Source organism: Panthera pardus, unplaced genomic scaffold, assembly GCF_024362965.1.
Source record: "Panthera pardus isolate Hobbes unplaced genomic scaffold, ASM2436296v1 HiC_scaffold_8, whole genome shotgun sequence".
Taxonomy (NCBI): Eukaryota; Metazoa; Chordata; class Mammalia; order Carnivora; family Felidae; genus Panthera; species Panthera pardus.
In genome coordinates, this window is record NW_026527013.1 from 13976257 (window position 1) to 14003204 (window position 26948).

Below are 26948 nucleotides of genomic sequence, written 5' to 3' on the forward strand. Positions count from 1 at the left end.
TGTTCTCCGTTGGCTGAATATGAGGAGCACCTGGGCCCACCTAAGCCCTCTAACCTCAGTCTTGGAGGGGCAGGCCTTGGTGTTGATAAACCTTGTGCTGATGCTCCTGAGAATCAGGTGAGCTTCGGAGTGCCCTGGACTGGCCCCGGTAAGGCCATGCTTTTATTTGTCTTGAGATGACTGGGGCTTTGTGTCAGGTGACAACCCAGGCCTGGACAGTGACTCAGATCTGGAGTACCAGCTAAAGGCTAATGTCTCTATTGTTTCATGGGTTTCAACCCTGTTAACTGCTGGCCCCTGCTTCCTAGGCTAGGCTACCAACATCTACTTATCCCTGGAGAAAGAAGCTTCCCAAAGCTCAAACAAGGTAGTGTATCCCCAGCAGAAAGCTCCAATGCCTCCCGTGCACTTAAAACGAAGCCCTGCTGGCCTCACCCCTACCCCAGACTCTGGGCCTTTGCACAGGCTCCCTTCAGCTAGCTCCTTTCTGAGGAGTGCACACAGTACCTGCCAGTTTGCCAGATTTGTTAAACAGCTGGGGGCTCCTGGGTGAGTCCGTTGGTTAAGCATCCGACTCTTGGTTTCTGCTCAAGATCTCATGGGTGAGATGAAGCCCCACATGGGGCTCTGGGCTGACAGAGCAGAGCCTACTTGGGATTCTCTCCCTCTCAAGCATTTTTTAATATGCTTTTTTTTTTTTTTAATTTTAACGTTTATTTATTTTTGAGACAGAGAGAGAGCATGAACAGGGGAGGGGCAGAGAGAGAGAGGAAGACACAGAATCTGAAACAGGCTCCAGGCTCTGAGCGGTCAGCACAGAGCCCGACGCAGGGCTTGAACTCACGGACCGTGAGATCCTGACCTGAGCCGAAGTCAGGTGATTAACTGACAGAGCCACCCAGGTGCCCCTCAAGCATTTTTTTTAAAAAGCTGCATTCCAGCCTTTTGGACTCTCCGGTATTGGAACCTCTGATCAAATCCTCATGTCACAGCAATCATAGCAAAAGATCACCTCTTGGGCTCTTTTTATTTGAGTGGGAAATGGGATGGGAGTGTGAAAGACGTTGAGATAAATGTGTACGAACAAACCGAGGGATGGCCTTGTTTACAGAGCTGTACATTCTAGGACAAACACGATAGGAAGCAGGAGCTCGACGGAGACAAACGAGGTGGATGGGGGGTACAGGGCCTAAGACTCTGGTCTTTCCTCCCTTCTTCCTCTGGATCTCCAAGTTTCCGGTTTGGCCGGCCACAGGTTGGGGTGCGGATACCTCCGGGCCTGCAGGGGGCGCCTGGTGCAGCGGAGCGCCCTAATCTTGGGCAGGGCCGGGGCTGCGCAGTCATGATCACTGCCAAGGCCTCGGCGGACTCCGCCGTCCCCTCGGTGCATGGTACTGCGGTGGCCACCGGTGTCCCGGAGCGCGAGGAGCCAGAGTGGCCCTGGGTGAGCCCGGGCCTGAGCAGGAGCAGGCGCGGGGTGGGCGGTGCAGCCTTGGGGGCGCCGGCCTCATGCCCCAGCCATGCCCCCCGCCCCGTAGAAAGATGCCCCGATCCGGGCGCTGGTGCAGCGCATCCACCAGTTGCAGGCTGAGCGCGCGCAGGCCTTCCGCCGGCTGGAGGAGTAAGTGCGGGCGCAGGGGTGGGCAGGGGTCGCAGAGTTCAGCCCCAAGCCAGCTCCGGGGATGGGCGTGCCTGCGGGCGGAGCTGGGTCCCTGAGCGGCTGTGTTGTCAGAGGTGGGGAGGGGTTCGCTGGGGGACCAGATCTTTGCTTTCCCCCGCTGGGACCCAGGGCGCGTCCCCACTGCCCGATGGGCCACTCCGCGTGGCGTCTCTCCCTTCCCCAAGCGCAGGAGTGCGCCCATCTCCGTTTACCCTGCGGGAGTCAGAGAGTGTCCTCCACACTCTGGGGTCCAAGGACCCTTCCTGGGGGACTTTCAGGTGGTCAGTGCGGGTGCAGGGCCTGAGAGCCTGGGGGCGTAGCCTCAGGACCCCCACCTGCCGCAGAGGCCACCTCCAGTACCTGCGAAGCGGCCCGCCCTACGACTTCCCCCGCTACCGGAGCACGGTGCACGAGGTGACCCAGGCCTTCGCCGCCGCCTCGCGGGAGGTGCTGGCGGTGGAGGCCGAGCTGTCTGGGCCCAGAGGGCAGCCGCTGCTCGCGAGCCACGTGCGAAGCCTGCAACAGCTGGAGCAGACGCGCCTGGCAACGGTGAGGCCCCATCCTCGGCCCCTGCCCCCTTCGCCGCGCCTGGTCTGTCGTGGCCCTCTGTGCACCTCATAGGCGACAGCCAGAATCCGGCCACCCAAACCCCAGCCCCGGCGCCCCTGACCCCACTTCTCCGTGCCCCACCTCAATCCTCCACTAAGGTTTCACTTGGGATTCTCCCGCCCTGGCCCCTCGTAGTCCCAGGACACGCCCACTTCCCCGAAGCCCCAGTGCTGTGCCCAGTGCCCGCCCCCACTACGCTCCTACCCCTTTGGCTATTCCCATAGCCTCAGGTCTGGTCCTCAACCCGGTGCATACTGGGGAGCGTGAATTTCCACAGCAGACACCCTCTTGGGTAACGCTATATATATCCCCGTCTAGGTTCTGGCCCTACTCCTCCCATGGGTTCCAAGACCCCGCCTACTCTACCCCTACAGCCAATCCCGACCGAGACGCACTTCCCAGGCCGAGCCCACGTGAGGCCACGCCCACGTCGCTCTCTAAAGTGGGATTCCCAGGCCACGCTGCTTTAGGAGACCCCAATCCCAGTCTAGGTGTTTGGCCCACTTCCACACGCGTCCTTGGGACTATGAGGTCCTACCTACTCCACCCCTGTCACCAATTCCTGGCTGAGCCTGTGCCGCTATGCCCATGCCACGCCTTCACGCGACCACACCCACATTGCGCCACCCACTAATCTAGGGCCTGCCCACTCGATCCTTCTCGGGGGGGCCCTTGAAACTGACTCGCAGACTCCGTGCGTGCGAAGCACCACCCGTTGCGAAATCCTGCCATGTCCCCATCCTGTGCTGCCTTTCTGGGTGCTTCAGTGTCTCCCTGCCTGATCTGTGTGGGAGGGCGGGGGGGTCCTGCCAGCTGTGACATCCTTCCGGTTGCCCACATCAGGTGGCCCTGCTGCAGCTGATGGGGACGCCAGAGCTGACTGGGCAGGAAGACACCCTGGAGACGCACCAGCTGAAGATGAAGTGAGCGCTTACTCCCAGTGGGCTGGAGGTGTTAGATTTGCACGTGCACCTTCAGGCACCCACTCTCAGCCAGGTGTGCCCCAAGGCTGGCACAGTCATACTGGGCTGACCCTTTGGACCTGCACACAACCCTTAGGGTGTGCACACTGGAGTCCTTACCTGGTGGTTCCCAGACATACAGCACACATTGTCCCGGTGCACACGCCCTACAATTTCACACCAGACTCGCACATTTCTGGGACACAGTTGGGCACCTCATACATGCCCATCTTGCTCACATGGCTGGACTTAAGAGCTTGGACACGGTTGCCCACCAGACACGGGCCTGCACATTCCTACCTCCAGGCCCCGCAAGCACCCACGAGTGCACACCCACTCAATATCTGCTATGTGACATAGCACAACCTTCTGATGGCACCTGCTCAAGACGGCTTTTTCTCTCTGCCCACTCTCACCCACAGGACCACCCCTTCTCCCAGGCACCCAAATGGTTCTCTCGGCCACTAGTTCTGCCTGGAACTCTGGCGGCGGGCAGGAGGGCCCGGGGCTTGCCACGGCCCCCTAGGAGCTTCGCAGTGGCAGCTAATTCGCCCCATCTGGGTTTTATTTATAGTTCCCATCCACTCTTGTAGGGTAATTAAAACCATGGAAGCGATCAGCGAGGTTCTTCAGGACCTTAGGTTTGATGCAGAATCTGCCGAGTGATGGTGGCTCCCCAGTGACACACCAAGGGATGTGGGAAATGTCCCCAAGCCTACCCCTTGACTGTCAGCTGGCTGGGGTCACGCTCCACCAGGTCGCCGACTGCCCTTGAGTTTGCTGCACCTCCCACAATAAAGAACCCTTCGTCTGTAGCTGCTCCACTGTCTCTGTGTCCTGGGGTGCTGGAGTGGGTGTCCCTGGGGAGGAGGCCCCACAAGGCCAGGGATGGCAGGTATGACTCCCCCCTGCTCCTGGACAGTAGGGCTGGTGTTTTGGATCACACCCTCCAGTGAGTTTAAAACCAGATATTTCACATCCTGGAGACAGAGTCTGAAATTCTGGGAGGCAAAGATTCCAAGCCCATAGGGTGGGTCATTAGGATTCCTCGTGCTTCCCCTAAACCCCACGGCCCCTGGGCCAATCGAGCCCCAAACATCTTCACAATCAGGGCACCTAAATAGCTTGTTTATTTAAAAAGATTCTTTGCAGGGGTCCTGGATGAGGTGGGGGCGGGGGAATAATGACCCCTCTTCACCCCCAGCCCTGGCAGGGGTTCTGGGCAGCTTAGCCAATCCTCACACACACCCCCACTGGAGTTGCACCCAAGAGTGGCCTCACATGGAGGTCAAGGATGTTGTGACCCTCAGAACACCCACCCCAGCTCCAGCTGAGGGTGCTCGGTGCCCTGAGGTGAGGGTACAGAGTTAGCCCCCAGTCTGGGTGCAGCCCCCAGGTCTCCACGCAGCAGGGAGGGTGGCCCCAGTCCCTAGAGCTTATCTGGCAGGACCTGCAGGCAGAGGGGAAGCCAAGCTAAGCAGGGAGCCTGGGAGGGGCCAGTACCCTCCAAGGGTACTCTGCCAATTACAGAGCAGTTGAGGAGGCCCCAGTTCAGGTCGGGGCCCTGCCACTTTCAGCTTGGTGACCTTGAGTAGGGTACTGCCCCTTTCAGGGCCTTGGTTTCCCCATTTGAGAAGTAACACTATCTGTTCGTCCCAAAGGGTGTCCTGTGGGTAAAGCACTTGGCACAGGGCGAGCATGCAGTAGGTGCTCATATATGCTAACTGGGGTGAGTATGTTCATTCTTGAAGATGACATTCGACTTTGGACGTTTTCCCGGGGTCAGATGCTTTTACTAGGCTAAAGGCCACAGGACTAGGTAATCACTAGGTGTTAGGTAAATGCTGATGAATAAGACATGGAGGAAGGGATTCCATCTCAGCAACTCTAAGGCTGAGGGTGGGGGGCCCACGGGCCTGTGGCCACCAGGAGGGGCCCTTGTCTCCCTCCCTTGCCCGACCGCCCACCCACCCAGGCAGCTGGGGTGGGCCCCCCTTACCTCTCGTCGTGCCCCGTCTGCCCGAGGGCAGGATCCCCTCGTCCTGTGCTTGGAAGGAAGGAGGCAGTGTCTGGGGGCTGCGGACCTACCTCCCCAGCCCGATTCCCTCCCAGCTCCCACCACTCCATCCCTCGCCCGCGGGTCCCTCCTTCCTACCTGGTTGCGGGTCTTGTGTGACTTCTGCATCCAGGCTCGCCACTGGTCGTAGAGGCGGAAGCTCAGGTTCGAGCAGTACGCGTGCTTCTTGAGCCAGCCCAGGAACTGCTTGAGCTCGCGCCGCACCGGCCCCGAGCTCGGCTCGCCGCCCCGCGGCTCGCACGCCCCGCCGCCCGGGCCCGGGCGCTCTGATGTGGGGGGAGGAGCCGCAGCGTCATGACGCGCCCGCCAGAGGGCGCGCGAGGGCAGCAGAGGGAGGTTCCGCGCCTTGGTGGGACCGTGTTGCCCTTGGGCGCCTCCCTCCCGGTTTCTCCGGGACCGGGTCCTGTCTACCACCCAGCACAGCAGCCCAGCTGAGCCCCCGAGGAGGTAGGAGGCAGGGGAAGGAGAAGGTCTTCCTTCATGTCTCCTCCAGGAAACTGATTCCCGTGGCCTGAGCCAGGTGTGAGTGGAAGGGAGGGGGAGAAGGAGCGAAGCCAGGGCCAGATGAGATGAGACTCAGACACCTAGCAGGGGACAGAGAAAGAGAGAGAGAGAGAGAGAGAGAGAGACAGCTGGAGAAAGAGAGGCAGAGATGGAAAGATGGAGACAAGGAGAGACAGGGAGATGTCGGGAGGGCCAAAGCAACAGGGGACAGCAAATGCAGAGGGACAGAAAAGGGCAAGGTCGAGAGAGGACTGGAGTGGGCAGAGACAGTGATGTGGGGATGTAGGGATACAGAAACCAGAAAAGGCAGAAATGCAGAGAGATACAGGGGAAGAGAGTGACAGAGGGATGGAGGGAGACAGTGAGATGAGACCCCAAGGGGGCCAGGAGGAGGGACGGTCCCCAGGACAGGCCTGAGAGAAGGAACCAGTGGGATGGGGAGTGGGCTGGGAGGGCCAGGTGGGAGGCCGGCCTGTCTGTCCAGCTGCCGGCCGCAGCCAGCCCCTAGCAGGCCGGCAGATAAGGACATCGGCCTCACGTCATAAATAACGCCGGGAACCCGCTGACAGGCCCTGGCACGGCCACGGCCCCCACCGCCCCTGCTGGCCTCCCCCGGCCTCCCTAGCCTCTCCAGCGGACGCAGCCGCCTGCTGGCTCCCGTGCAAGAATCGCAGGTGCTGGGCACGAGCAGGGGCCAAGGCGCAGGCCCCTCCCGGCCGTGTTCACTCCCGCCCACCCCCAGAACCTGGAGGGGCCCAGGATGGGGGCTGGGGAACTGGCTGAAGCCTGGCTCTGCCCCCCACCATCCCCCCCCCCGCCCCCTGCTTTGAAACACCCTCTGGGCCTCAGTTTTCCCATCATCCCACGAGGATGGACCTGGACTTCAAGGAAACCGAATTCAGATCCCTGTGTGACCTTGGGGGCTGGCTGAACCTCCTAGGGCCTCTGTGTCCTCACCTAAGAAGAGGAGGCTCCCTTGGGGTGAAACTGTGGGGGCGCAGGAGATGGGAACCATAGTAAGTACCACTTGCAAACACTTAGATGGCGCCCACCAGGCGAGTGCACTTTCTTGGATTACCTCATCTAACCCTAACAATAGCCTGAGGTGGGTATGATTATTGTCCCCACTTTCCAGATGGAAAAGCTGAGGGCAGACATTTCATGTAACATATTCCGTACCATTTCGCAAAGAGAATGGAGGCTCATGGGCTTAGAGAAGCCCCAGATGGCAAGGGAAGTCAGACTCGGGCCCCTGATGGTCCCCATTCCCCTACCTTGATCAGAAGGGGAAACCAAGGCCCATTAGAGGGAGAGTTGGTAGCTGATCAGCCTCAGAAGCAGAGGTTTCAAACTCACTTGCCTTTAGGGATTAGGGAGGGGGTACAGATGGGCCAAATGGGCCTGGTGGGGATGGGGCCACTAGAGAGTGAGGGCCCTGAGTGAAGAAGGGGCCACCTCTGCTGATGGGGGCTGTGGGGCAACTCTGGCTGTGTCCTGTTACATTTTCTTTTTTCAAGATTTTATCTTTAAGTACTCTCTAAACCCAACGTGGGGCTTGAACTCACAACCCTGAGATCAAGAGTCTCCTGCTTTTCCAGCTGAGCCAGCCAGGCACCCCAACATTTTCTAGACAATTAATTTTTCCAGGAAACCTGAGATAGTGGTGTTAAAACTTCCTGTCTTTAAATGTCTGCAAGTAGGTCAAACTCCCCCCCCCCCCCCAAATGACAGGTCAAAGAAAATGGATCCAAGGGCCACATTTGGCCCCAGGAGCCACCAACTTGAGACCTCTGCTCTCTCGGAGGAAACAAAGCAACAGAGGCTCTCGCTGCTTTGGGAGAAGTCTCCTGACCACCCAGCCCTGCTAGGGTGCTCACCGCTGCGAGGGGTGGAGGCGGCCGTGGGGTGGCTCCACTCGCTCCAGATCCCTGCCTTCTTGGAGCCGTAGATGCCAAAGGGATTGCAGCGCACTTGCACGAAGTAGACTGTGCCTGGCTTCAGGCCGGCCAGGCGGCAGGAGGTCTGGTTGCTCACATCGTCCACCACCTGGCGGCAGTGGCAGGGTCAGAGGCCTGGGGTGGGGGAGGCGCAAGGGGTTGGGGGGGGGGGGTGTCAGGCACCTTCCAATCCACGCTGTCCTCCACTCGGTAGCGGATTTGGTACTTGGCTTGGAAGAGGAAGTCCTTGAGGGCCGGCGGGGAAACCCAGCGTACGCTCAGCTGGTCCTCCAGGCCCCCAACTCGGCTCACGTGCACATCGGGTGGGGGGTCGGTGGTCACTGCGGGGCGGGCGGGGCTTCATCACTCAGCTGTCCTAGAACCGGGCTGGCCCCGTGTGGGCTCGAATCTCAGCGCACAGGGCTTTGGTGGCACCTGCCTGGGCTCTGCCCTCTCCCCCCCCACCCCCTTCACCCTTTCAGGACGGGTGGATTACATTAGATAATATTTGGGAAACACTCAGCACCTAGAAGCACTCAATTAATGTTAGCTGTTATCACCCTTATTATCTGTGACAGGAGAAACATAATCCTATCTTCAGGGAACTATGTAAAAGCAGACGCTGCCTGGCTGATGCTATTGTTATTATTATGCCCAGGAGGCCAGGGGGCCATGAGGCTGCCAGACCCCTGGGAAGCTCCTCCTGACCTCACCCCACCCCCCCTCCACTGCCCACCTGCACCTCTGGACCTTCTTTGTTTACAAAAGTTTTCAAATGACAGCCTTCCTGGTGCAGAGGGAAGACTGAGGCTCAGAACCTGCCCACTGCACCTTCAGGACTTGAGGAAGCAAGGCAGGAAGCCGACTGGGGTGGGGGATGGCTACTAGCTTTCTGGGGATCCTTCTGGGAGCCCTGTGGGCAGCAGAGAGGTCTGGCCTCTCCCCCTGAGGCCTTAGTGAGGGTCTGAAAGGGTTAAGGCACAGGCCTGCTAGGGGCTGAGAAACACCCTAATTAGATTAGGCCCAATTCTGCTCGCAGATCATCCGTTTCCTGCCTCCCGCCTGCGCACCCCCCCCCCCAGCTCCAGGCTGAGGCTTCCTGGGGCGCCTCCCGACCTGGGCGCCCCCTCCCAGCTCCCCCGGGGCCCCCTCCTGCACACCTGGGCTGCCGAGGGGGAGGCAGCCAGGCCAGGTGTTCTCCACAGAGTGGGGGTATCCTGGCTGCTTTAGGGGACTGGGGACCGATGGGTGGATGCCTAGTTCCTCCCGGCCCCAGCCAGGGTCGGAGCTGGAGCCTCAGCCATGAGCTGAGCCGAGAGAGGAGGTGCAGGCTCCCTCGTGGGCCTAGGAGCTGGGGTGGGGGGGCTCACCCACATCCAGGATGTCCAGGGTGAGCACATCGGAGCGGGCCGAGCCCAGCCGGTTGGTGGCCTCTACCCAGATCTCATAGGGCGTAAAGAGAGCCAGGTCCTTGGGGATGTGGCAGGAATGAGGCCCTACCGTGTGGTACTCCTCACACGTGTTGTCCTGCCCGTACCACCTGCGGGGCAGGAGGGGGTGTGAGGACACAGAAGAGTCTCTTCAGACCCCCAGACCTCCCCATGGCAGCCCCAGAGGGCAGAAGGGACACCCGGCTTGGAGAGGGTGGGCTTTGCCGAGACCTCACAGCCAGGCTGGAACACACGTCACCCAAGGGCCACCACCACCACCACCAACCTCAGCTTGTACTTGAGAGAGTAGTTGGTGTGGAGGAAGGTTTCCCCTTGGGCTCCCGGCGTCCAGCGGCATGTCAGGTCCTTCATGTTCTTGGACCAGCAGCTGATGTTGAAGGGTTTCTCTGGGGGCACTGGGGAAGGGGGTGCAGGGGACTGAGGGTCTGGACCAGCCCTGGATAGGTGAGGTTCCTAGCCACCAGCTGGGCCCCCATCCTGGAGTAGAAGGAGGGTGACCAGAGTGGCCGTTGGCCAGGCTGTCTGCCTGGAACCTCCTGGGGACAGGTTCGGGGGTTCCAGGCTCTCATGCCCACGCCCAGAAGTCCCTGCCTCTCCACCAGCATGCCCACTGTTCCGTCCTGGGCCAGAGGGCCCGTGATGCATGCCCCTCTCCCAGGAGTTGCCCGTGGATATCCTGGGGGCCCGCTTACAGCCAACATAGAGACAGGAGCCGGCCAGGATGCTGCCGTCACGAGCGTGGCACACGAGGTTGTCGCCTGACTGCTGCCTGGATCCGTTGAGGTTGGCCAGGGCGAGGGCCAGGGTGGAGGCGTTGAGCACACGGGAGAGCTCGGGGGCTAGGCGGCGTCCGTTGAGGGTCCAGTAGAGGCCCTCGGCTGTGGCGCCTGACGGGTCCCCGTGCACTGAGCATGTGGCCTGCAGGGAGGAGCCGATGAGGAGCGTGGGGTCCTGGGGGCTGATGACAGCCGTGTCTGGGGTCAGAGAGGAGTGCCCGTCAGGCGTGAGATGGAGTTGCCCTGAGCCCCCCACCATGCTAGGACTTCTGGACTCATGGCAATCCTACAAACGAGCTGTTTATTTTTGTCTCCCATTTCGCAGATAAGGAAACTGAGGCTCAATTAGGCCAAGTGACCAGCCCAAGGTTGGCGGCAAATCAAGATTTAGCCTCAGGACTGTTGTGATTCCACAAGTCAGGTCCTTTCAAGCCACGTCTTCACGGACGTGCCCAAGGCTCTGGGAGCGGCCACAAAACTCAGGCATAAACGCCCATTCAGACTCAAGTAAATCTGGCTTCGCACATAGTTCTGACAACTATTACATTCTTTTTCTTGCCTTTTCTTTACTTCTTTTCTTTTCTTCATTTCATTTTTGGCAATTAGAAATAAAAGACTGATATCCCTACAGGCACACACATAGTAGGTATGTCTTTGGGGGTTGGGGGGAGGGAGACACTTCTAAAAAAGTGTACTGACTCCTACTAGAATCCCGGTAATCTTACAGGTGAAAAAACTGAGGCTCTGAGTCATCATCTCTTGCCCAAAGTCATTGAATGAGAGAAGGGCACGCTACCAAAACCCAGATTTGTTGCCCTGTGCTGCTGAAACTGAAGGAGGCCGGGGCAAACTCTAGGCCCCCAACCCCCATCCAAAGGGACTGGCTCTCATTGTTCTTTCCTTCAACTCATTTTTCCTAATCTGCAAGACGGGAGCAAGAAAGCTCATGATCCCTAGGGCCATTGTGAAGATCAGATGGAAAGTGACTTCCTAAACAGGATTGTGTGGAACTGGGTGCTGGGCACAAGGGTCTCGGGGATACCATGGTTGATGTCCTCCCTCCTGTCTACTGCTGGGGTTAGAACCTAAGACGAGTCTGTTTTTATCCAAGGAGAAACCAAGGTCCAGGTAAGGGTGAGAGGCTGTGCAGTCCGAGACCCTGATACCCCTCTCTGAGCCTCAGTCTCCCCATCTGGAAAATGGGCATCGTGGTATAAACCACATGTTTGAGAGGAGTGAAAATATTGTCATAAGGACAACCCTGTGGGATGTTTAAGCCAGGCTGACCTGGGTTCAAATGCCCCCAGCTGACTGTGGAAGCTTGGCCCATTCACTTTACTTCTTTGAGCCTCTTGGGAAGGGGCCTCCCCCTCCACCGAGAGCAGTTGTGAGGACTCATTCACTCATTTGTTCATTCATGCATGCATGCATGAATGGAACATCTACAGTTTGCCAGGAGCTGAGGGCACAATGGTGACCAAGATACTCAATATTCCTGCCCTTGTGGGCCTTGAATCCAAGGGAGCAACAGGAAAAAGAACAAATAAATATCTAAGAATAAATACGGGAGAAAGTGAAGCACACCCCCAGGAGACCTATCTGATGAGGCATTTGAGCTGAGACCTGAATAAAGTTGAAGTAACCAAGAAAACATCTGGGAGAGAGTGTCCAGGCAGTGGGAGCAGCAAGTGCAAAGGTCCTGGGGCAGGAGTGGTGGGGAATGAGGTCTGGGAGGTCAGCAGTGCCAGACCTGCAGGGAGGGGTTATTCCAGGGTTCCTAACAGGGGAAGATTTACATTTTAAAAGGATTCCCAGGCAGCTGTAAAAAGGGACTGCAGGGGGGCAGCGGGGTGGGGGTAGCCCAGCTTCCCTAAGATGGCAGCCAAGGACAGGGTGATCCTGGCCCCTTGGGAGGCACCCTGAATGCCAGCGGCTGCCCTTTGCTGGCCCTCACTGCCTCAGATGGGCGAGGTGGGGTGGACGTGGTTCTCCCCGCTGGCCCTGACGGTTTTCCGGGGCAAACTTGGCTTGAGGGCCATTTCTTGCTGGAGCCTGGGATCACAGTTGCGTTTGGGGCTTGGCCCAGGGCTCGCCGGAGGTCTCAGCGTCCGTGCGAAGAAGCCGGCTGAGCGGGCCAGAGCCGAGGAGGCGGGGGCGGCCGGGGGCGGGGGCCAGGGGGCCGCCCCGGAGGTCCCAGGCAGCCAGCCGCCCGCTAATTCGGAATTCCTTCGGCATGAACTCGGGCGTGCCAGCGTCTCTGCCCCGGCCCACCCACCGCTTCCTGCCTGGGCCCCCCCACCAGGGTGGGAGGCACGGCCAGGCCTGCCTGGACCCCAGGCCCACTCTCAACCGTTTGGGGGTAGGTCACGCCCCTCCTGCCCCCCACCCACCAGCATCGTCTTAGCCAGGAAGGGGCTCTCTGGGGGGTCTTGGCTGGGGGGCACTGCCCCTCTGCCACACCCGCCTGGCCTGGGCTGGCGTGGCCTGCCTGCCAGCAGCTGCAGCTGCCCTCCTGGGGCTGGGCGGGGGACAGGGCGAGAGGGCAAGGCCAGGCGGGCCTGGACAGGCCAGTCCCCCCCCCCCCCCACCAAGTTCCACCAGAAAAGGTCAGAATGAGGACTTCTCCTGGGACGTCGGTGCCAATCCCAGCTGGAGCACCTGAGCAATTGGCTTCCCCTCTCCTGTTCTCAGTTTCCTCCTCCATAAAATGGGAGGAAAATACGTTCTACCTGTTGGGGAGATTAATGAGATGAGATCATGATGTCCAGAGGGCCCAGCACACTGCAGCACCTAGGAACTATGGGGATTACAGCCCGTCCCAGTTCTGAGGTCCCAGCTGGCTCCCAGGTCCCTTCAGGTCTCCCCAAACAATGGGCCAAGGCACTTGGGACCCGGACGCACACATTTCAGGCCAGGCAAAGCAGCTGGGAACAGCCCACGAAGGTCGTAGCGGCCCTTGCCTGGTTTGGGGGGCCTCCTAGAAGGCTCCCCAAAGCATATCCCTGAGCTAAGCTTTTGGACAACCACCCCCCTCCCCTTGCTCCCTGCCTCCCTGCCTTTCACACAGAGCTGGGGCCTTTAAAAGTTTTTTTCCTTCTCCCTTCCCAATCTGGAGCCACTGCCGTTATTAAAAAGGAACACCATGTGTTTTAAAAGGGAAAAGTGTGAGATTCTCTGCAAGCAAGGCAGGAGGGTGGCCTCCATCCCGGGGTCCCGACAGGGGTCCCCATCTCCTGTCCCGCTGGTACCTGCAGACACTTTACGACCCACCCGCCTGCTGCTCAGGTGCTAAGACACACCGTAAGTAGAAACATATTGCTGAGGTGTGAGAATCTTTTATTTAATTTCTTCCCTCTTAAAGGAAAAAACACACGCACAACAATCCCCCCAACCACCACCACCTTTGCCTGCTGCTCTGCGGACTGGGAAACAAAGCCAGCCGCTAACAGTGGCACTTACAGGCACTGCTCACGGCCTAGAGCAGGGTTGCCAGGGAACCCCGGAGGGCCTGGGTCAGCCCCTCACCTGCCCAGGCACCTGGGGCATGCGGGGCTTTCAGCAAGTGTCCCCAGGGGGTGCCCAGACCCCGTCCTTTCTGGAAGAGCACCACAGGAAGCTTGCAAATGGCTCTGTGTAGCGTGGGATGGCCTGGGGAGCAGTGTGTGCGGGGGGGGGGGGGGGGGGGGCCCAGCGACCCGCGCGCCTGGATGGGGCGCATGGAATGACTGGGAACGTCTAGGGCAGGCTGTGCCTGCGTGTATACCCCTGTGTTGCCTCCCCCGGAGGAATGTGTGTGACCACGAATGTGTGTGTGTCAGGGATGGAATGTGTGTGTGCGCGCCCCGATGGTGTGCGAATGTGCATCTGGGCTGCAGTGTGCGCTCATCTGAGGGCGAGGGTGACGGGCCACAAGCCAGTGTGTCTTTGTGTGTCTCTGGGTGTGTCCCAGAGAGGGTCTGGATGTAGAGACGGTGTCCTGGAGGGGGTGTGCTTCTGATGGGGGGGACAGAGAGTGCCGGGGGCCAGGAGCTCCTGACAGGGCGGGGGTCTTGGGCTGCGGGCCGTGGGTTCCCTGTTGCCCCCCCCCCACCACCAAGGCTGGGCCACTGGTGCCCCGACTCTCTGGCTCCTGCTCCCTCTCACTCTCACCCACTCGCTCACAAAGATTTCTCTCGGTGGAGACTCTCAGCCCCGCGCAGCCTGGCCAGGAATGGTTCCGAGCCCGCCGGTGGCTGGGACTCCGCGGACCCCCGAGCGCGGGGTCCCGCTAGGGGAGGGCGGCGGCGCCGGCGCCGGCCCGCGGAGAGGCGCGTCCCCGGGGACCCCGGGCCGCGCGCCAGGCGGCCAGAGCGGCCCCCCTCCCGCCGCCCCGCCTTCCTCGCGGGGCTCATCCCTCCACTCGGGGAGGGGGGGCGCCCGGAGCCAGCACCCAACGCGCCTACCGCGTGCGCCCCTGACTGGGAGCGGTGCCCCTTGGTCTCCACGGCTCCGAGTCCACGGGCGCTGTTGCGTGCACCCGCCGCGTCCTGGAGTTCAGCGAGTCCCAGGCCGCGGCACCCCCGACCCCCAGGGCAGAGCCGGGTGTCCCCGGCCGGGCGGCCCAGGTAAGAAGGCCTAGGGCGTGGAAGCCAGACCCTCTGGCCGGGGGACTGCGGCGCCGTGCGCCCCGCAGGTGAGGGCGCCCCGAGGGCCGCGCCGGGGGCGCCTTCCTTTGTTCCCGGGCCGTCCAGGTGGCGCCCGCGCCCCCCTCCCCCCGCAGCTGCCCCCGGGGCGCACGCTCTCGGCCCAGGCGGGAAGAAGGGAACAGGACGCCGGGTACTCACGGGCTCCTGATCCGGCTCTCGGCGCCCCGAGGACGCAGAGTAGCAGTAGGGGCAGCAGCGGCGGCGGCCGCCGCGCGGATTGGGCGGCGGGGCCCGGGCGGCCGGCGGGCATGGGGCCGGCGCTGCCGGGGGCGCGCGGCAGGAGGCGGCGGGCGGCGGCTGCGGCGGCGCGGGGCGCCGGGCGCGGGGCTCGAGGCCGGCGCGGGAGGGCGCGGGCCAAGCAGCCCGCACGTCGCTGGGCGCGGGCGCGGAGGCCGGAGCAAGTCTGAGCAGCCGAATTGACAAGGCGCTAATGCGCCGCTGGCCCCGCCCGGCCCCGCCCCCGGCCCGGCCCGGCCCCGGGGGGGCGGCGGGCCCCGCACCGGCCTCCCCGCCGCCCGCCCGCCCGCGGGCACCGCGCGCCCCACCCGTCCGGCCTCCGCCCCGCCGCACACCGCGCGCGCCCTGTCCCGCGGCCCGGAAGCCCCCGCTCAGCCCCTACCAGCCTGAGAACTCTTTCCAACCCCGCCAGCTCCAGGCTCCCCACCCCCAATCTGGGACCTGGCGCCCCCAACCCCGTTTTCATACCTCTGCCCACTTCCCTGCACCCTGCTCTCAGCCCTTTGCCCCTTAAGTGTCCCCTGCGGCCCCCAGCCCTGGCCCGCTCCTCCCCCCCATCCTGCCTCGGCCCCCACCCCGGTTTTTAGCCCCGCCCCCCCCACTGAGTGGTCCCTGAGCCCCGCCTGCTCCCATTTCCACCCCTCCTTCTTCCCCAGGGGCCTAAGAGTCGTACCCCCCAGCCCCACGCCCTGGGCGCGCGGATCCCACCGCTCTCGGCCCAGTGCCCCCCGCCTCCCACTTCATCCCGCCTCTCCTCGGTCCTCCGCGCGCAGCCTCGGTCCCAGGCTTTGCTGGAGGGAAGACTGAGAAAAAGCTGGAAGCCAACGGAGTCCCCGGCCCTGCCCTGGCTCAGCTGTCCCCTTCACGCAGGACAGGGCTGAGGTTCCTCAGGGGGCTCTAGAGGCCTTAGGAGGGAGCTCCGGCGCGGACAGACGGGGAGAAATGGGACCTGGTGGGAGCGGGGACGGGGATTTGGCCCGGTCCCGCAAGCGGGACGGGAAGGGTACCCACGAGGAGAGTGGTAAGGAGGCCCACTCCGACTCACTGACACCCCTCCCCACGGAAAAATCCGTTCAGCGGCCCGCGGGTGGGGTGCGCCACGCAGTGAGTAATAGCTCCGGCGGCCGCCGCCCGCCGACTCCAGGTAACGCCGGCTGCCCGGAGCGACGCATAGTTTGTCTTCCTTTTTTTCTGCGCCTTCTCCGTGTTATTATTTTTGGCCACTGCTTGGGTTTCGGGACCCCTCCTGGCCCGGGCGCCTCACTCCCCTCCTGTCGGTCAGCACCCGATGCAGTGCCCAAGATAGAAGGGCTCCTGGCCTCTCCGGAGGTTTAGGGGGTGCTTGAGATGAGAGTTCCAGGGACACCTCCAGCCCGGAGGTTTGAGTCTCAGCCCTGCCCCCAGCGGTGTGCCCAGAGAGAGAAAGGGCTCTAACTTCCCTTCCAGAGGGGTTCCCTTAGAGGCCTGAACCCTCTCTCTCCATGTCCCTAACCATCCAGAGGGGTAAAAGCTTCTGAGCGTGGCTCAGGAGTCCTCACCTTGTTTGCTCAAAAGCTACCCTCCACTCCTGTTGCTTGGGTCCCCAACTCAGACCCCAGACTGTCAGAAAAGAGGATTGGAGGACAGGATCCTGGGGACTCTGCACACGCACATTCTGGATTCTGGGTGGGTTGATGAGAGAGTAAAGCCCTGGAGTAGTACACTGCCGTTCACTGATGCAATCAGGCCTCAGTTTTATCCTCTGTACAATGGGTAGCTCTCAGACAGCCTAAGGTCTTCTGTGAGAAAATGCATTGCTACAGAAGGTGCCACAATCTAAGCCCTTGGCACGGCCATTGGCACTGGAGGTATGTTCTTTTGTAGCAAAGATGGTCCCCAGGCCTCAGTTTGTCACCTCTGAAAAAGGGGGCCAGAGTTCCACCTGCCAGGTGGTCCAGATGGTTAAGAGGCATTGGCAGTTCGTCACTGGAATTGTTTTCAGGATATGCGCGACCCCTCCCCCACAATCTTTGCCCTGCAAAGTTTGACTCCCTTCAGGAGGACTTAAGACTTCTCCAGTGAGATCTTGATATCCCCTCCCCCTATCTCTGCTCCTCCCCCAGTCATTCCTGGGTTTTGGGAAAAGGCTCCCCCATCCACCCAGGTGCTCAGGCCAGAGACCTGGAGGCGTGCGTGACAACTCTCTCCTTCGCTCATCCCCCACGTCCAATCCATCAGCAAATCCTGTTGGCTCTGATTCCAAAACACATCCCCATTCTGAGATTCTGACCCCTTCTCCCCACCCCATCCCGGTCCAGGCCCCACCATCTCCCTCTGGGATACTGCTCGGCCTCCTCCTGGGCTTCCCCGGTGACCCTCCTGCCCTGGTCTGCACGGCAGGCAGGAGCTTTTAAAAGAAGGAAAGCAGGTCTTCTCTGCCCAGCCACCCTATCCCCCCTCCTCTCCCTTCCTCTCCTCCACTCTCTTTTTCCCCTTCCTCTCCCTCACTTCGCTCCAGCCCCTGCAGCCCTGTTTCCCCAAACACATCAGGCTTGTTGCTATCACAGGTCTTTACAGATTTGCTCTCCCATCTACAGGGATGCGATTCCTCCCAAAGCTCCCCCCCCCACACACTTAGCACCTTATCTTCCATCAGGTCACAGGTCAAGTGTCACCTCAGAGGGCATCCCCCCCCCCCTTACAAGGCACCCTTCTACCCCTTCACCTTTTCAAGTTGTCTTTGTAACACAACTCTTTGAACATTGTCTTTCTCTTGAGACGTATTTTCTTTAGACTGTGAACGCCCTGAGAGCCATTAGGACCTCATGCTGGGCCCAGTGAGGGCCACAGGAGAAGAGCTCAATGAATATTTGCAAAATGAAAGGATGGAGAAGTTTCATTCCTTCCAAGTAGCTGGAAGACGCAGTCCCAGTGAATCATGATGCCTGGGGTCTCAGTGAGTCCCACGCTGGGACCCTGACTTGCTGTGTGAGCCAAACTGGTACCATCCCTCTCTGGTCCTTACCAATAGAAGGGTAGGGATCATTTGCCCAGTCCTGCCCTGGAGCATGCCCTCTACCCTCTGGGTAACTTTTACTTCATTACCTTTGACTTTAAGGAAAGAGACTTGACCCCTGGGTGCACACTCCCCAGCCCTGGCACTCCCAGAGGTTTAACCCCTTCCTTCCCAATCCACCGCCTTTTGCGAAGGAAGAGGAACCAGCATTGACGGCACTTCCAGCAAATATTGACCCAAGTCCTTGAAGGTGTCTGGGAATGTACTGAGGGGGCAGATGGAGAGAGGGCCCCACGTGGGCTGGGGGAGGACTCCTCCTTAGTCTGCATACTCTGTACCTAAGGATTAGGTCGGGGAAGACCCTCCAGCCCCAGCCCCCCATGTAATTGAAGAGCATTGAGGGGACACTGGGGAGGAAGCAGCAGTAACAGCACTGGCCCGGAGGAACCCAGAGCCAGTGGGAGCGAGCAGAGCAGAGATGCTTCTCCCACGCTGAGACCCCAGTGCTCAGGGGCCCTCAGTATGGGATTAGCCTGTGTTCCAGGCCTGTGTTCCCAGGAGGCAGGGGCAGTGAGGGTCCGGACCTGGACATATGAGGTTGGGACGGCAGAAGGTGGGGCTTTATCATTGCTACCCTGGAGCTTGCGCCTGGGTAGCTGGGATGCCTAGGTTCAAAGCTTTGTGCGCTGAACTTTAAAAATTCAGACCCCATAGGCATTGGAAGTGGGGCCTCAGGAGTGCTGCCTGGGTCCAGGTCAGGGCCCCTGGACACCCTGGAGAACCTCGGATGTCTGGGTTCCAAGAGGAGAAAGTTGCGGTGTGTGTGTGGGGGTGGGGCGGGGGGACGGACAGCTGGGTCCCTTTCTCCTCCTCCCCCCACTGTCAGCAAGCGCCGGCGCCACGGTGCCGTGCCTCCTCCTCAGCCTGTACCCAGCTTGGGGGTGGGGGTCAGCGGGGTCGTGGTGAGGGCGGCAAGGGACAAAGGGCGCTTGTCCGATGCCCGCCCTGACCTCGGCCGCCGCTTCCCGGACGCCCGGCCCGCCGCTGATTCACGCCCAGGCCCGCCGCAGCGCCCCGCGCCTGCCGCCCCCGGCCGGGCCGCCCCGGGGGGTAGGAAGTGGGGGGGGGGGGCGAGGGGCGGCGCCGAGTCAACTTTCCCTCTTAAGCCCCGAAGGAATGTCGGCGGATTTCCTGAAACCCGACCCCGGCCGCCCGCCGGCCCTCCCGCCCCTCACCTGGACCTGCTCCCCCGGGAATGGCAGGAGGGGCGCGGGGGCTCACCTGGGGGGCCAGGGTCAAGTCCTCCTTCCGCTCCCGCCCCCAGCGGCCTCGTGGAGCGGAAAGGGGGGTGGGTGGGCAGCAACCAAGCCCTCTCGCTCTTCTCCGGCAACCGACGCCAGCCTCCCCAACCACGCCAGCCTCAGTTTCCCCTTCCCCAAAAGGATGCAGGGAGTCCTTCTTTCCTGCTGCTCTTTAAGTGACGCCTCTTCTGCCTGATGCCCCACCCTCGGCCCGCGTCTCTTTGCTCCTCTCGCTTGTATCTGGGCCCACTCCTTTTCCCACCCTGAGCCTCAGTTTCCTCATCTGTAAATTAGACAACGCTACCGGCACTTCCTTATAGGGTTGTTGCAAGAACACACCTGGGAGGGGCTTTGTTTGCAATGAATGGAAGTACAGTAACTGTGGAAGGTTTCAGCGCGCGGGGCTCTGGAATTGACATGTGTGGGCTTGAATCCTAGCTCTGCCGAGGGGTCCTGGGGCCCAAGTTTCCCACCTGCGAGGTGGGGGACAGTATCAGTCTTAGCCAATGGCTGTTGCCCAAGGCACAGGGCCCAACGCGCGGGGGTTTAGCCCGGGGGTTCCCTCGCTTTCGCGGAAACCGCGGGCTGGAGGCCCTTGCCGCAGGGTCGCCGCGGCGTAGCCCAGGAGGGGCGGGGCGGGGGAGGGGCCGCGCCGGGATCCAGATGTTCAGGGTCCGCCAGGCACAGCCGCGCCTGATTAAGCCACGTGGGGGCCGGCCGAGGCCGCGGAGATGAAAGCGCCGCGGCCGGCCCGGGGAGGGGGTGCGCCAGGCCCCCCCCCCCGGGTCCCTTCCTCCTCGGCCGGAACCTGCGGCGCCCTTTGACCCACCGACCCCGCGTGGCTGCCGCCCCGTCTGTGGGGGTGGAGCGTCGATGGAAGCCAAGTGGACGGCTGCGCGACCTCCGCAGGCACCTGCAACCGGGCATGCTAGCGAGGGATGGAGGGGTCATCTTTGCAGGGGACCTAAGCGTAGAGGGGCGCCCACACTACCCTGCCTGACTGAGAGGGAGCTAGGGAGACCTCTTAAACCGAGATACAGGGGGTTTCAATCTGTCACCTTGGAGCGTGGCAGTTATGGAAGGCAGCAGTGTCCCTGTTTGCCCCAAGTTTTCCCACAAGAATTAGGAATTTTCGCAGCACCCACACCCCGCACCTACACGCGCCTCTGTGCCCCCTCTCACTCAGCGCCGGGCGGAGAGGCTCCCAGTCTGGGGCAGAGAGTGCTAGATCCCCCAAGCCTGTGGATCAGGGCTGGGCCAGGAGGGGGCGAGGCTGGGGGAACCCTGAAGGGCCCGGAAAGGCTTCCTACAGGAGGCAAACCAGTTACAAAGTTACCACCCCTCTCACTTGGATGGCAAAGGACTGGATGCCACAGACCTTCCGGAGGCCTTCACTGACCCAGTCTTGTGATCCTCACGTCCCTCCACCTCCACTCTCTGGCTTCGGCACCACCACCCTCCTACCCGCCTCAGGGTTCTCAGTTACTTTTGCCTGGATTGCCCTCCCCGCTTGGTCAGCTCAAACTTTGCCTCCTTGGGGAGGCCCTCGCTGAATCCCCTGGCCAACAGAGACGCCCCAGCCCATCACCCAGTTTGTTTCCTTTTGGCCCCAAAGCGCTGGCTGAGATTCTCTAGCCTGCATACGAGGGAGGTGTCGTGGCACCCCCGAGATGGGACAGAGGGTCCACCTGCCCCACCCCACCCGCTCCCCGACGGTGCCGCAGCGCAGCTCCCCCGCCCGTTCTCCGCATCCCCCGCCCCCCCTTCCCAGGCTGCCTCGCTCGGGTGACGTCAGCGACCCGGTCCCCGCCGCCGCCGCCGCCGCCGCCGCCGCATCCTCGGTGCCTGCCAGGAGCCGGCGTCCCCCGAGCCCCTCGCGCCCGGCACGGCCATGGCTTCGGTGGCGCTGATGCCGCTCCTGCTGCTGCTGCTGCAGCCTCCACCTGCCACCCCCGCGCCTTCCGCCCGCGACCCCTTCGCCCCGCAACTCGGGGACACGCAGAGCTGCCAGCTGCGGTGCCGCGACCGCTATCCCGGTCCGCAGCTCTCGCAGGTGAAACGCATGCGGCGCCAGCCGGAGGACCCGAGACCTCCCTGGTGGGGGAGGGGTTGGGGATGCGGTTCCCACCGTCGGGAACGAGACGGGGGTTCTTCGGAGGGGGAAGGAGTCGGAAATGGGGCTTCCACAATGGGGATGGGTCCCTCTGGTGAGGGAAGGGCTGGAGTCTCTTCTGTTGAGGCGAGCGCAGGGGTCGGGTGTCCCTCCGATGGGGCTTGGGAGTTGCTCCTCCCGCGGAGGAAGGGCTGGGGGGGGGGGTGTCCCTCTGATGAGGGAGGGTTTGGAGATGCAAGTCCCTCTGATGAATGCGGAGCTGGGGGGGGGGTCCCTCCAAAGGAGGGGCTGGGAGGGGGACTGAGGTGTCTTAGTCCGCTGCGCAAAGACCCTCGGGGCGCCCATCCCCCACCTCCCTCAGGCCTGACGGTCCTCTTCTCCTCCTCCTCCTCCTCCACCTAAGCGACTTCCACATCCTCCTCCCTCCTCTCCCCCCCAAGAGCTACCAGCCCTCATTCACATCCTCAGCGCCCCCCCCCCCCCAGCTGGATCTCCATTTTCCCAGGCCAGAAAATACGACGAAACCTCCTCCTCTTAGCCTCCTCCCTCCTTCCTGAGGCCTGAGAATCCCCCTCAATCTCTGCCCTCCTCCCTGGAGCCTTGGTGGGGGGAAGGCATTTCTCTCCCTCTTATGCATTTTACAACCATCGCCCAAACCCAGTGCCCTCCACGGTCCATCCCCCTTCTCAAGCTCCCTCCCCTTCTCTCTTCCTCAGAGCTAAGAACCCCCACTAATATTCTTAGCCTTCCTCTCCCCACCTCAATCTCTCTGGATTTGGGGTGGGGGGAGGAGGAGGGAGAGGACCACAAATCTTCTATCTCCTGCTCTGAGCGTGTGCTTCCAGTGCAGACCTCCTCCTGCCCCTCCCCCTGGCCTGAGCCCAGTGTCCCCTCTCCCAGGCAGAGCTTGAGGAGGAGGACCCCACGGAGTCCCCATATGAGTATGACAGGGCTGTCCTGATCAGTGCTTGTGAGCGTGGCTGCCGCCTCTTCTCCATCTGCCGATTCGTGGCCAGGAGCTCCAAGCCCAATGCCACCCAGACTGAGTGTGAAGCAGGTGAGGGCTGGCTGGGTGGCCAGGGTGGGGAGGGGTGGCGGGGGAAGGGTCAGCCTTTAGTCACCCCTCCTGCCCCCTCCCCACTCCAACCCATCCCCCAGCCTGTGTGGAGGCCTATGTGAAGGAGACCGAGCAGCAGGCCTGCAGCGAGGGTTGCTGGAGCCAGAACCCGGAGCCGGAACCTGAACCCGAGCCTGAGCCAGAGCAGAAGGTGGGCACCCTCCCACCTGTGGCCCTGGGATTGTCACCACTCTTCTCTACCCCCTCCCTGCAAATATGCACTCGTATCCAGAGTCTCCCAGGCTCTGCAGTCCATTCTGGGCTTACCGGGTGCCCGCGATGGAGTCAAGTCTGGTCTCAAGCCTCAACTATCACCTCTGTGATATGGGAAGTACTCTCTCCTCCCACCACCTTACGAGGAGGAAGAAAACAGCCACGGTTTGTCAGTCATTTGTCCTGGTCCAGGCTCAGCCATAATCAGCATCAGTCCCAAATTCCTCAGGCTACCTAGAGGCACCTGGGACAGCGCCACTCCCATTTCGTGCCTGCGAAGCAACTACCCGAGTTCATACAGTTAGGGCTGTACGAGATGGGATTTAAAGCCAGTGCCACCAAGGCTTATGAACACCTCTCCCCTCACTCGTCTTCTGTGCTGTTAGAGCTGACTTTATTGAGCACTTACTACATGCCAGGTGCTGGTCTGAGCACCTTCCTTGTGATGAACAGGTGGCCACTGTCATGGGGGCGGGGGCTCAGAACTGAGTTTCAGGGAGGGGCGACCCCCCCACCCCCACTGCAGGGAGAAATAATAATTGCTCACCTGTCATGTCCATAAGTGAGTCTAGGAAACCCTATATCTGGGGAAACTAAGGCACAGGACATCATTCATCACAGCCAGAGACCCATGGACCGAGATTCCCCAGAAAGCTCTTCTCCCTTCACCCATTTTCCTCCACCCCCTCCAGGCCTTCACTGTTCATAAAAGCACACTGAACTATCATTCCTTCCTATTCTGAATTCTCTGCTGATGCTGTCAAAATAGGAAGGATGGTGGTGACAAATTTAATAATAGCATCTACTACACATTAGGTGCTTGTGCTGTACCGTTGTCTAGTTGAACTCTCATAACACCCCCACGAGGGAAGAGAATCATCCCCATTTGAAGGTTCAGAGAGGGCAATCCACTTCTCCGAGGGCAACAGGAAGCCAAATGCAGCTCCTAAGGCCTGTGTTCGTTGTACGAAGCCCTGTTGCCCCAAACCACTTAGCAAATTCCAATCATAGTGAATGCTCCCAGCTCCCCTCCCGTTGGTGAACGCCCTACCTTGGTGACATTTCTGTGCCTTGGGCCTTCCCTTGGCAGAGAAAGGTCCTGGAAGCTCCAAGTGGGGCCCTTTCGCTCCTGGACTTGTTTTCCACCCTCTGCAATGACCTTGTCAACTCGGCCCAGGGCTTCGTCTCCTCCACCTGGACATACTACCTGCAGACTGACAATGGGAAGGTGGTGGTGTTCCAGGTGAGGGGTCTGGCAGGGGCCACACCAGCGTGGTGGGTGGGTGATCAGGGTAAGAAGGTGGGATGCGTTGGTTCTTGGCTCATGGGATGCAAAGTCCTCAGGGGGTCAAGGTTCAGACACAGCTAGATTCAGGGGTTCACTGTCTCACTCCCCTCCTTGACTCTGCTTTTTTCTGTGGTGGCTTCATTTCCAGGCAAGCTCTTCCCTCCTGATAGCTGGGTAGATGCCCAAGGCTCTAGATTATAACCTCTCTGAAGTTTTAACTAAATTGGGACTTACTTTGATTGGCCCTGGCTGGGTCATGTGACCATCTCTCGGCCAATCCCTGTGATTCTATTGGCTTGGTCAGGAGCTAAAAAGGATGGGGTCAAGATGAATCGAGATGCCCACAATAGCAGGGAACCACATCCTTGATGTCACAGCCCAGAGCCCCACAGAAGGGTGTCCTCTCTGCACCCAGTGGAACGATGTGCCAGTTGGGCATGGGACAACGTAGCCTTCATGGGCCAGAGATGTGCTTCCCAGGGCTAACGTGGTGACTTTCTAAGTGGCTCTTCTGTGCTGTCTTGTTCTTGACCCAGACCCAGCCTGTGGTAGAGAACTTGGGGCATGAAGGGGCCCGTCTGCAGCGAGTAGAGGTGACCTGGCGGGGATCCCACCCTGAGGCCTTGGAGGTACACGTGGGTAAGTTCTGAGGCTAGACCCATGCTCCTTCCACAGGCAGCTCCACTGCCATAAGGCATCCTCCTGGAAAATGAACCTCTAGGAATGGGATTTCTGTCTCTCAACTCTTAGAATTGCTTGGTCCGTCTCTTAGGGTTCTGTAGTCTGTTTCCCAGGATTCCATGATCCATCTCCTAGAGTTCCATGGTCCATTTTCCCGGGTTCTGATCTATTCCAGGACTGTATGTCCCATTGCCCGAGGTCCTGGCTTCCTTTCTCCTCTCCATGGCTGCTTTGATCTCTTGGGGGAGGTCTGGGAATTGCTAAGAGCAGACCTGTCTCAGACCCTGTAGGCCCCTTGGACAAAGTGAGGAAGGCCAAGATCCGAGTCAAGACCAGCAGTAAGGCCAAGGTGGAGTCCGATGAGCTGCAGGACAACGACTTCCTCAGTTGCATGTCCCGGTGGGTGACAGGACCCCGGGGGTGGGATGGGAGTGGAGCTGGAAGGGAGGGTCTCCCAAACCCCCACCAGGACTGCTGAGCGTGCCTTCTGGGTGGGTCAGGCGCTCAGGGCTCCCTCGCTGGATCCTGGCCTGCTGCCTCTTCCTTTCTGTGCTGGTGATGCTGTGGCTGAGCTGCTCCACCCTGGTGACCGCACCTGGCCAACACCTCAAGTTTCAGGTGGGCGGGGCCCAGTGGAGGGGTGGGAGAAGGACTGCTGCCTGGTCCTGAATTGGGCCACCCACTCTCCCCTGGAGGCAGGGTCTCCTGACTTGCTGTGTGACACTGGGCAAGTTTCTTCACTTCCTCATGAGATGGGGGGAACGATGCCAACCCATAGTTGACGTGACCTGAGATCAGGGGTGGGAAGGAGCCTTGGCAGGGTGGGAGCTCATTAGCCCTCCCTCCATCCCTCTTCCTCCCCCTGCAGCCCCTGACCCTGGAGCAGCACAAGGGCTTCATGGTAGAGCCAGACTGGCCCCTGTACCCTCCCCCGTCGCATGCTTTTGGGGACAGCCCCCCACCCTACAAGCTGAAGCTGGACCTGACCAAGCTGTAGGTGTCCATCCACCCATGCATTGCCAAGTGCAGGGGCTCCGCGAGCCTCGCTTGCCCTGTGCCCAGGAGTCCAGGCCAGGGTGGGACCATCCTTGGGCTCCTCTACCCCCGATGCTTCTTCTTTCCCCAGTCCCACTCCTTGCCCCTCCGGGCCCTGGGATTGCCACGCCCCCAATAGGGGGGTGGGATCTGGCCTTGGTTCCTCCCTGCCCCCCCTTCCCCAGAGTGTGCTACTTTGTCTTCTATCTTGTAGCTTCTTGAGTATTTGAGCCCCAGTTCTGTGCTGCCTTCCTCTTTCCTCTTTCCTCTCCTTTTGGAGGGTGGGGGCTGAAGGCACAGGGGAGTCACCTTGTGCTAGGGCCCCCTCCTTTTACCCACCTCACCTCCGGAGATCCAGTCCCAAGAGAGGAGGCCCCTGAGAGAGGAGGTGGCGGGCAGCTCCATGCTGGGAGGGCGGCTGAGACTGGGGTTGCAGCATGGGGGTCGGGAGGAATAAACCATGTATATAAAAGATATTTTGGACTGAGCCTGCTTCTGTCTGTCTTTCCATCTGTCCTTGGGAGAATAGCCTGGGCATGGCCAGGACCCCGGTCCACTTGGAGATGGGGACAGCCCTGGCAACTCCCCGTGGCTTAAGGAAGGACAGCCCCTCTGCTGCCCAGCCCACATCACACTTCTGACTAGGGATGTCCCGAGAAAAGTGGCCTTTGCTACCTGCTTGGCCTGGATGGGTCAGTACCCTTTCTTGCCTCCCTTTTAGGGTCCCTTCTGTGAGATGCACAGGTAGCGTCTTGAGGGGGGATGTTTGTTAATGTTGTGGCCATCAGGTTTCCATTGCCCTTTCTTTTGGGGACGGAGTTCTGCTCCACTGGGAGCAGCTTCAGGGCACTGACCTTGGGTCTTATCCCCTTCCCTATCCAAGAGATCCATACTTGGCATGAAAAAATTTGTTTAATGTTATTTATTTCTGAGAGAGAGAGAGAGAGAGAGAGAGAGAGACAGAGCACGAGCTGGGGAGGGGCAGAGTGACAGAACGAGAGGGAGACACAGAATCCGAAGCGGGCTCCAGGCTCCGAGCTGTCAGCACAGAGCCCGACACCAGGCTCAAACTCACGAACCATGAGATCATGACCTGAGCTGAAGTTGGACCCTTAACTGAGCCACCCAGGCGCCCCCGTACTTGGCACGCTTACCCCGTACTTTGCATTTCAGGAGGCTTGCAGGACAAGAGCAGCCTCCCCCCACGAGGCCACAGCCACGGCTCTCCATCCTTCCTGTCCATTCTGCTGACTCCCTGAGATTCTTCCAATAAATCCTCTTTTCAGCCAACTGGAGTCGTTTCTATT

At 60.6% G+C, this 26948-nt stretch overlaps 3 protein-coding genes across 9 annotated transcripts; 2 read left to right on the forward strand and 1 right to left on the reverse strand.

Annotated features, from left to right (window-relative positions):
• Positions 1–1015: 1015 nt before the first annotated feature.
• REX1BD (required for excision 1-B domain containing) lies at positions 1016–4046 on the forward strand. Of its 4 annotated transcripts, XR_008420291.1 has the most exons (6): positions 1020–1444; positions 1539–1621; positions 1981–2209; positions 2588–2682; positions 3113–3192; positions 3825–4046. XR_008420291.1 is itself a non-coding variant. In XM_053897282.1 (5 exons), exons 1-5 carry the CDS (start codon positions 1343–1345, stop codon positions 3895–3897), a joined length of 567 nt encoding a protein of 188 aa, XP_053753257.1. In that variant the 5' UTR covers positions 1288–1342; the 3' UTR covers positions 3898–4046. The 4 variants fall into 4 exon arrangements, 2 of the variants coding, with proteins under 2 accessions (XP_053753257.1, XP_053753258.1); XR_008420292.1 differs by lacking the exon at positions 3825–4046 and having other exon boundaries at positions 1016–1444; positions 2588–2760; XM_053897282.1 differs by lacking the exon at positions 2588–2682 and having other exon boundaries at positions 1288–1444.
• On the reverse strand, positions 1759–14911 carry CRLF1 (cytokine receptor like factor 1). 3 transcript variants are annotated; one of them, XM_019416388.2, is made up of 9 exons: positions 14800–14911; positions 9893–10174; positions 9466–9595; positions 9120–9289; positions 7933–8090; positions 7690–7858; positions 5387–5574; positions 5231–5273; positions 1759–1873 (listed from the first exon to the last, which is right to left on the reverse strand). In XM_019416388.2, exons 1-9 carry the CDS (start codon positions 14909–14911, stop codon positions 1869–1871), a joined length of 1257 nt encoding a protein of 418 aa, XP_019271933.1. In that variant the 3' UTR covers positions 1759–1868. The 3 variants fall into 3 exon arrangements, with proteins under 3 accessions (XP_019271933.1, XP_019271932.1, XP_019271931.1); XM_019416387.2 differs by lacking the exon at positions 1759–1873 and adding an exon at positions 4344–4681; XM_019416386.2 differs by lacking the exon at positions 1759–1873 and adding an exon at positions 4344–4681 and having other exon boundaries at positions 5231–5278.
• A 6080-nt stretch (positions 14912–20991) lies between these two features.
• TMEM59L (transmembrane protein 59 like) lies at positions 20992–26117 on the forward strand. Of its 2 annotated transcripts, XM_053897280.1 has the most exons (8): positions 20992–21247; positions 22208–22364; positions 22466–22575; positions 23728–23880; positions 24462–24564; positions 24888–25005; positions 25107–25224; positions 25475–26117. In XM_053897280.1, exons 1-8 carry the CDS (start codon positions 21086–21088, stop codon positions 25601–25603), a joined length of 1050 nt encoding a protein of 349 aa, XP_053753255.1. In that variant the 5' UTR covers positions 20992–21085; the 3' UTR covers positions 25604–26117. The 2 variants fall into 2 exon arrangements, with proteins under 2 accessions (XP_053753255.1, XP_053753256.1); XM_053897281.1 differs by lacking the exon at positions 23728–23880.
• Positions 26118–26948: the final 831 nt, after the last annotated feature.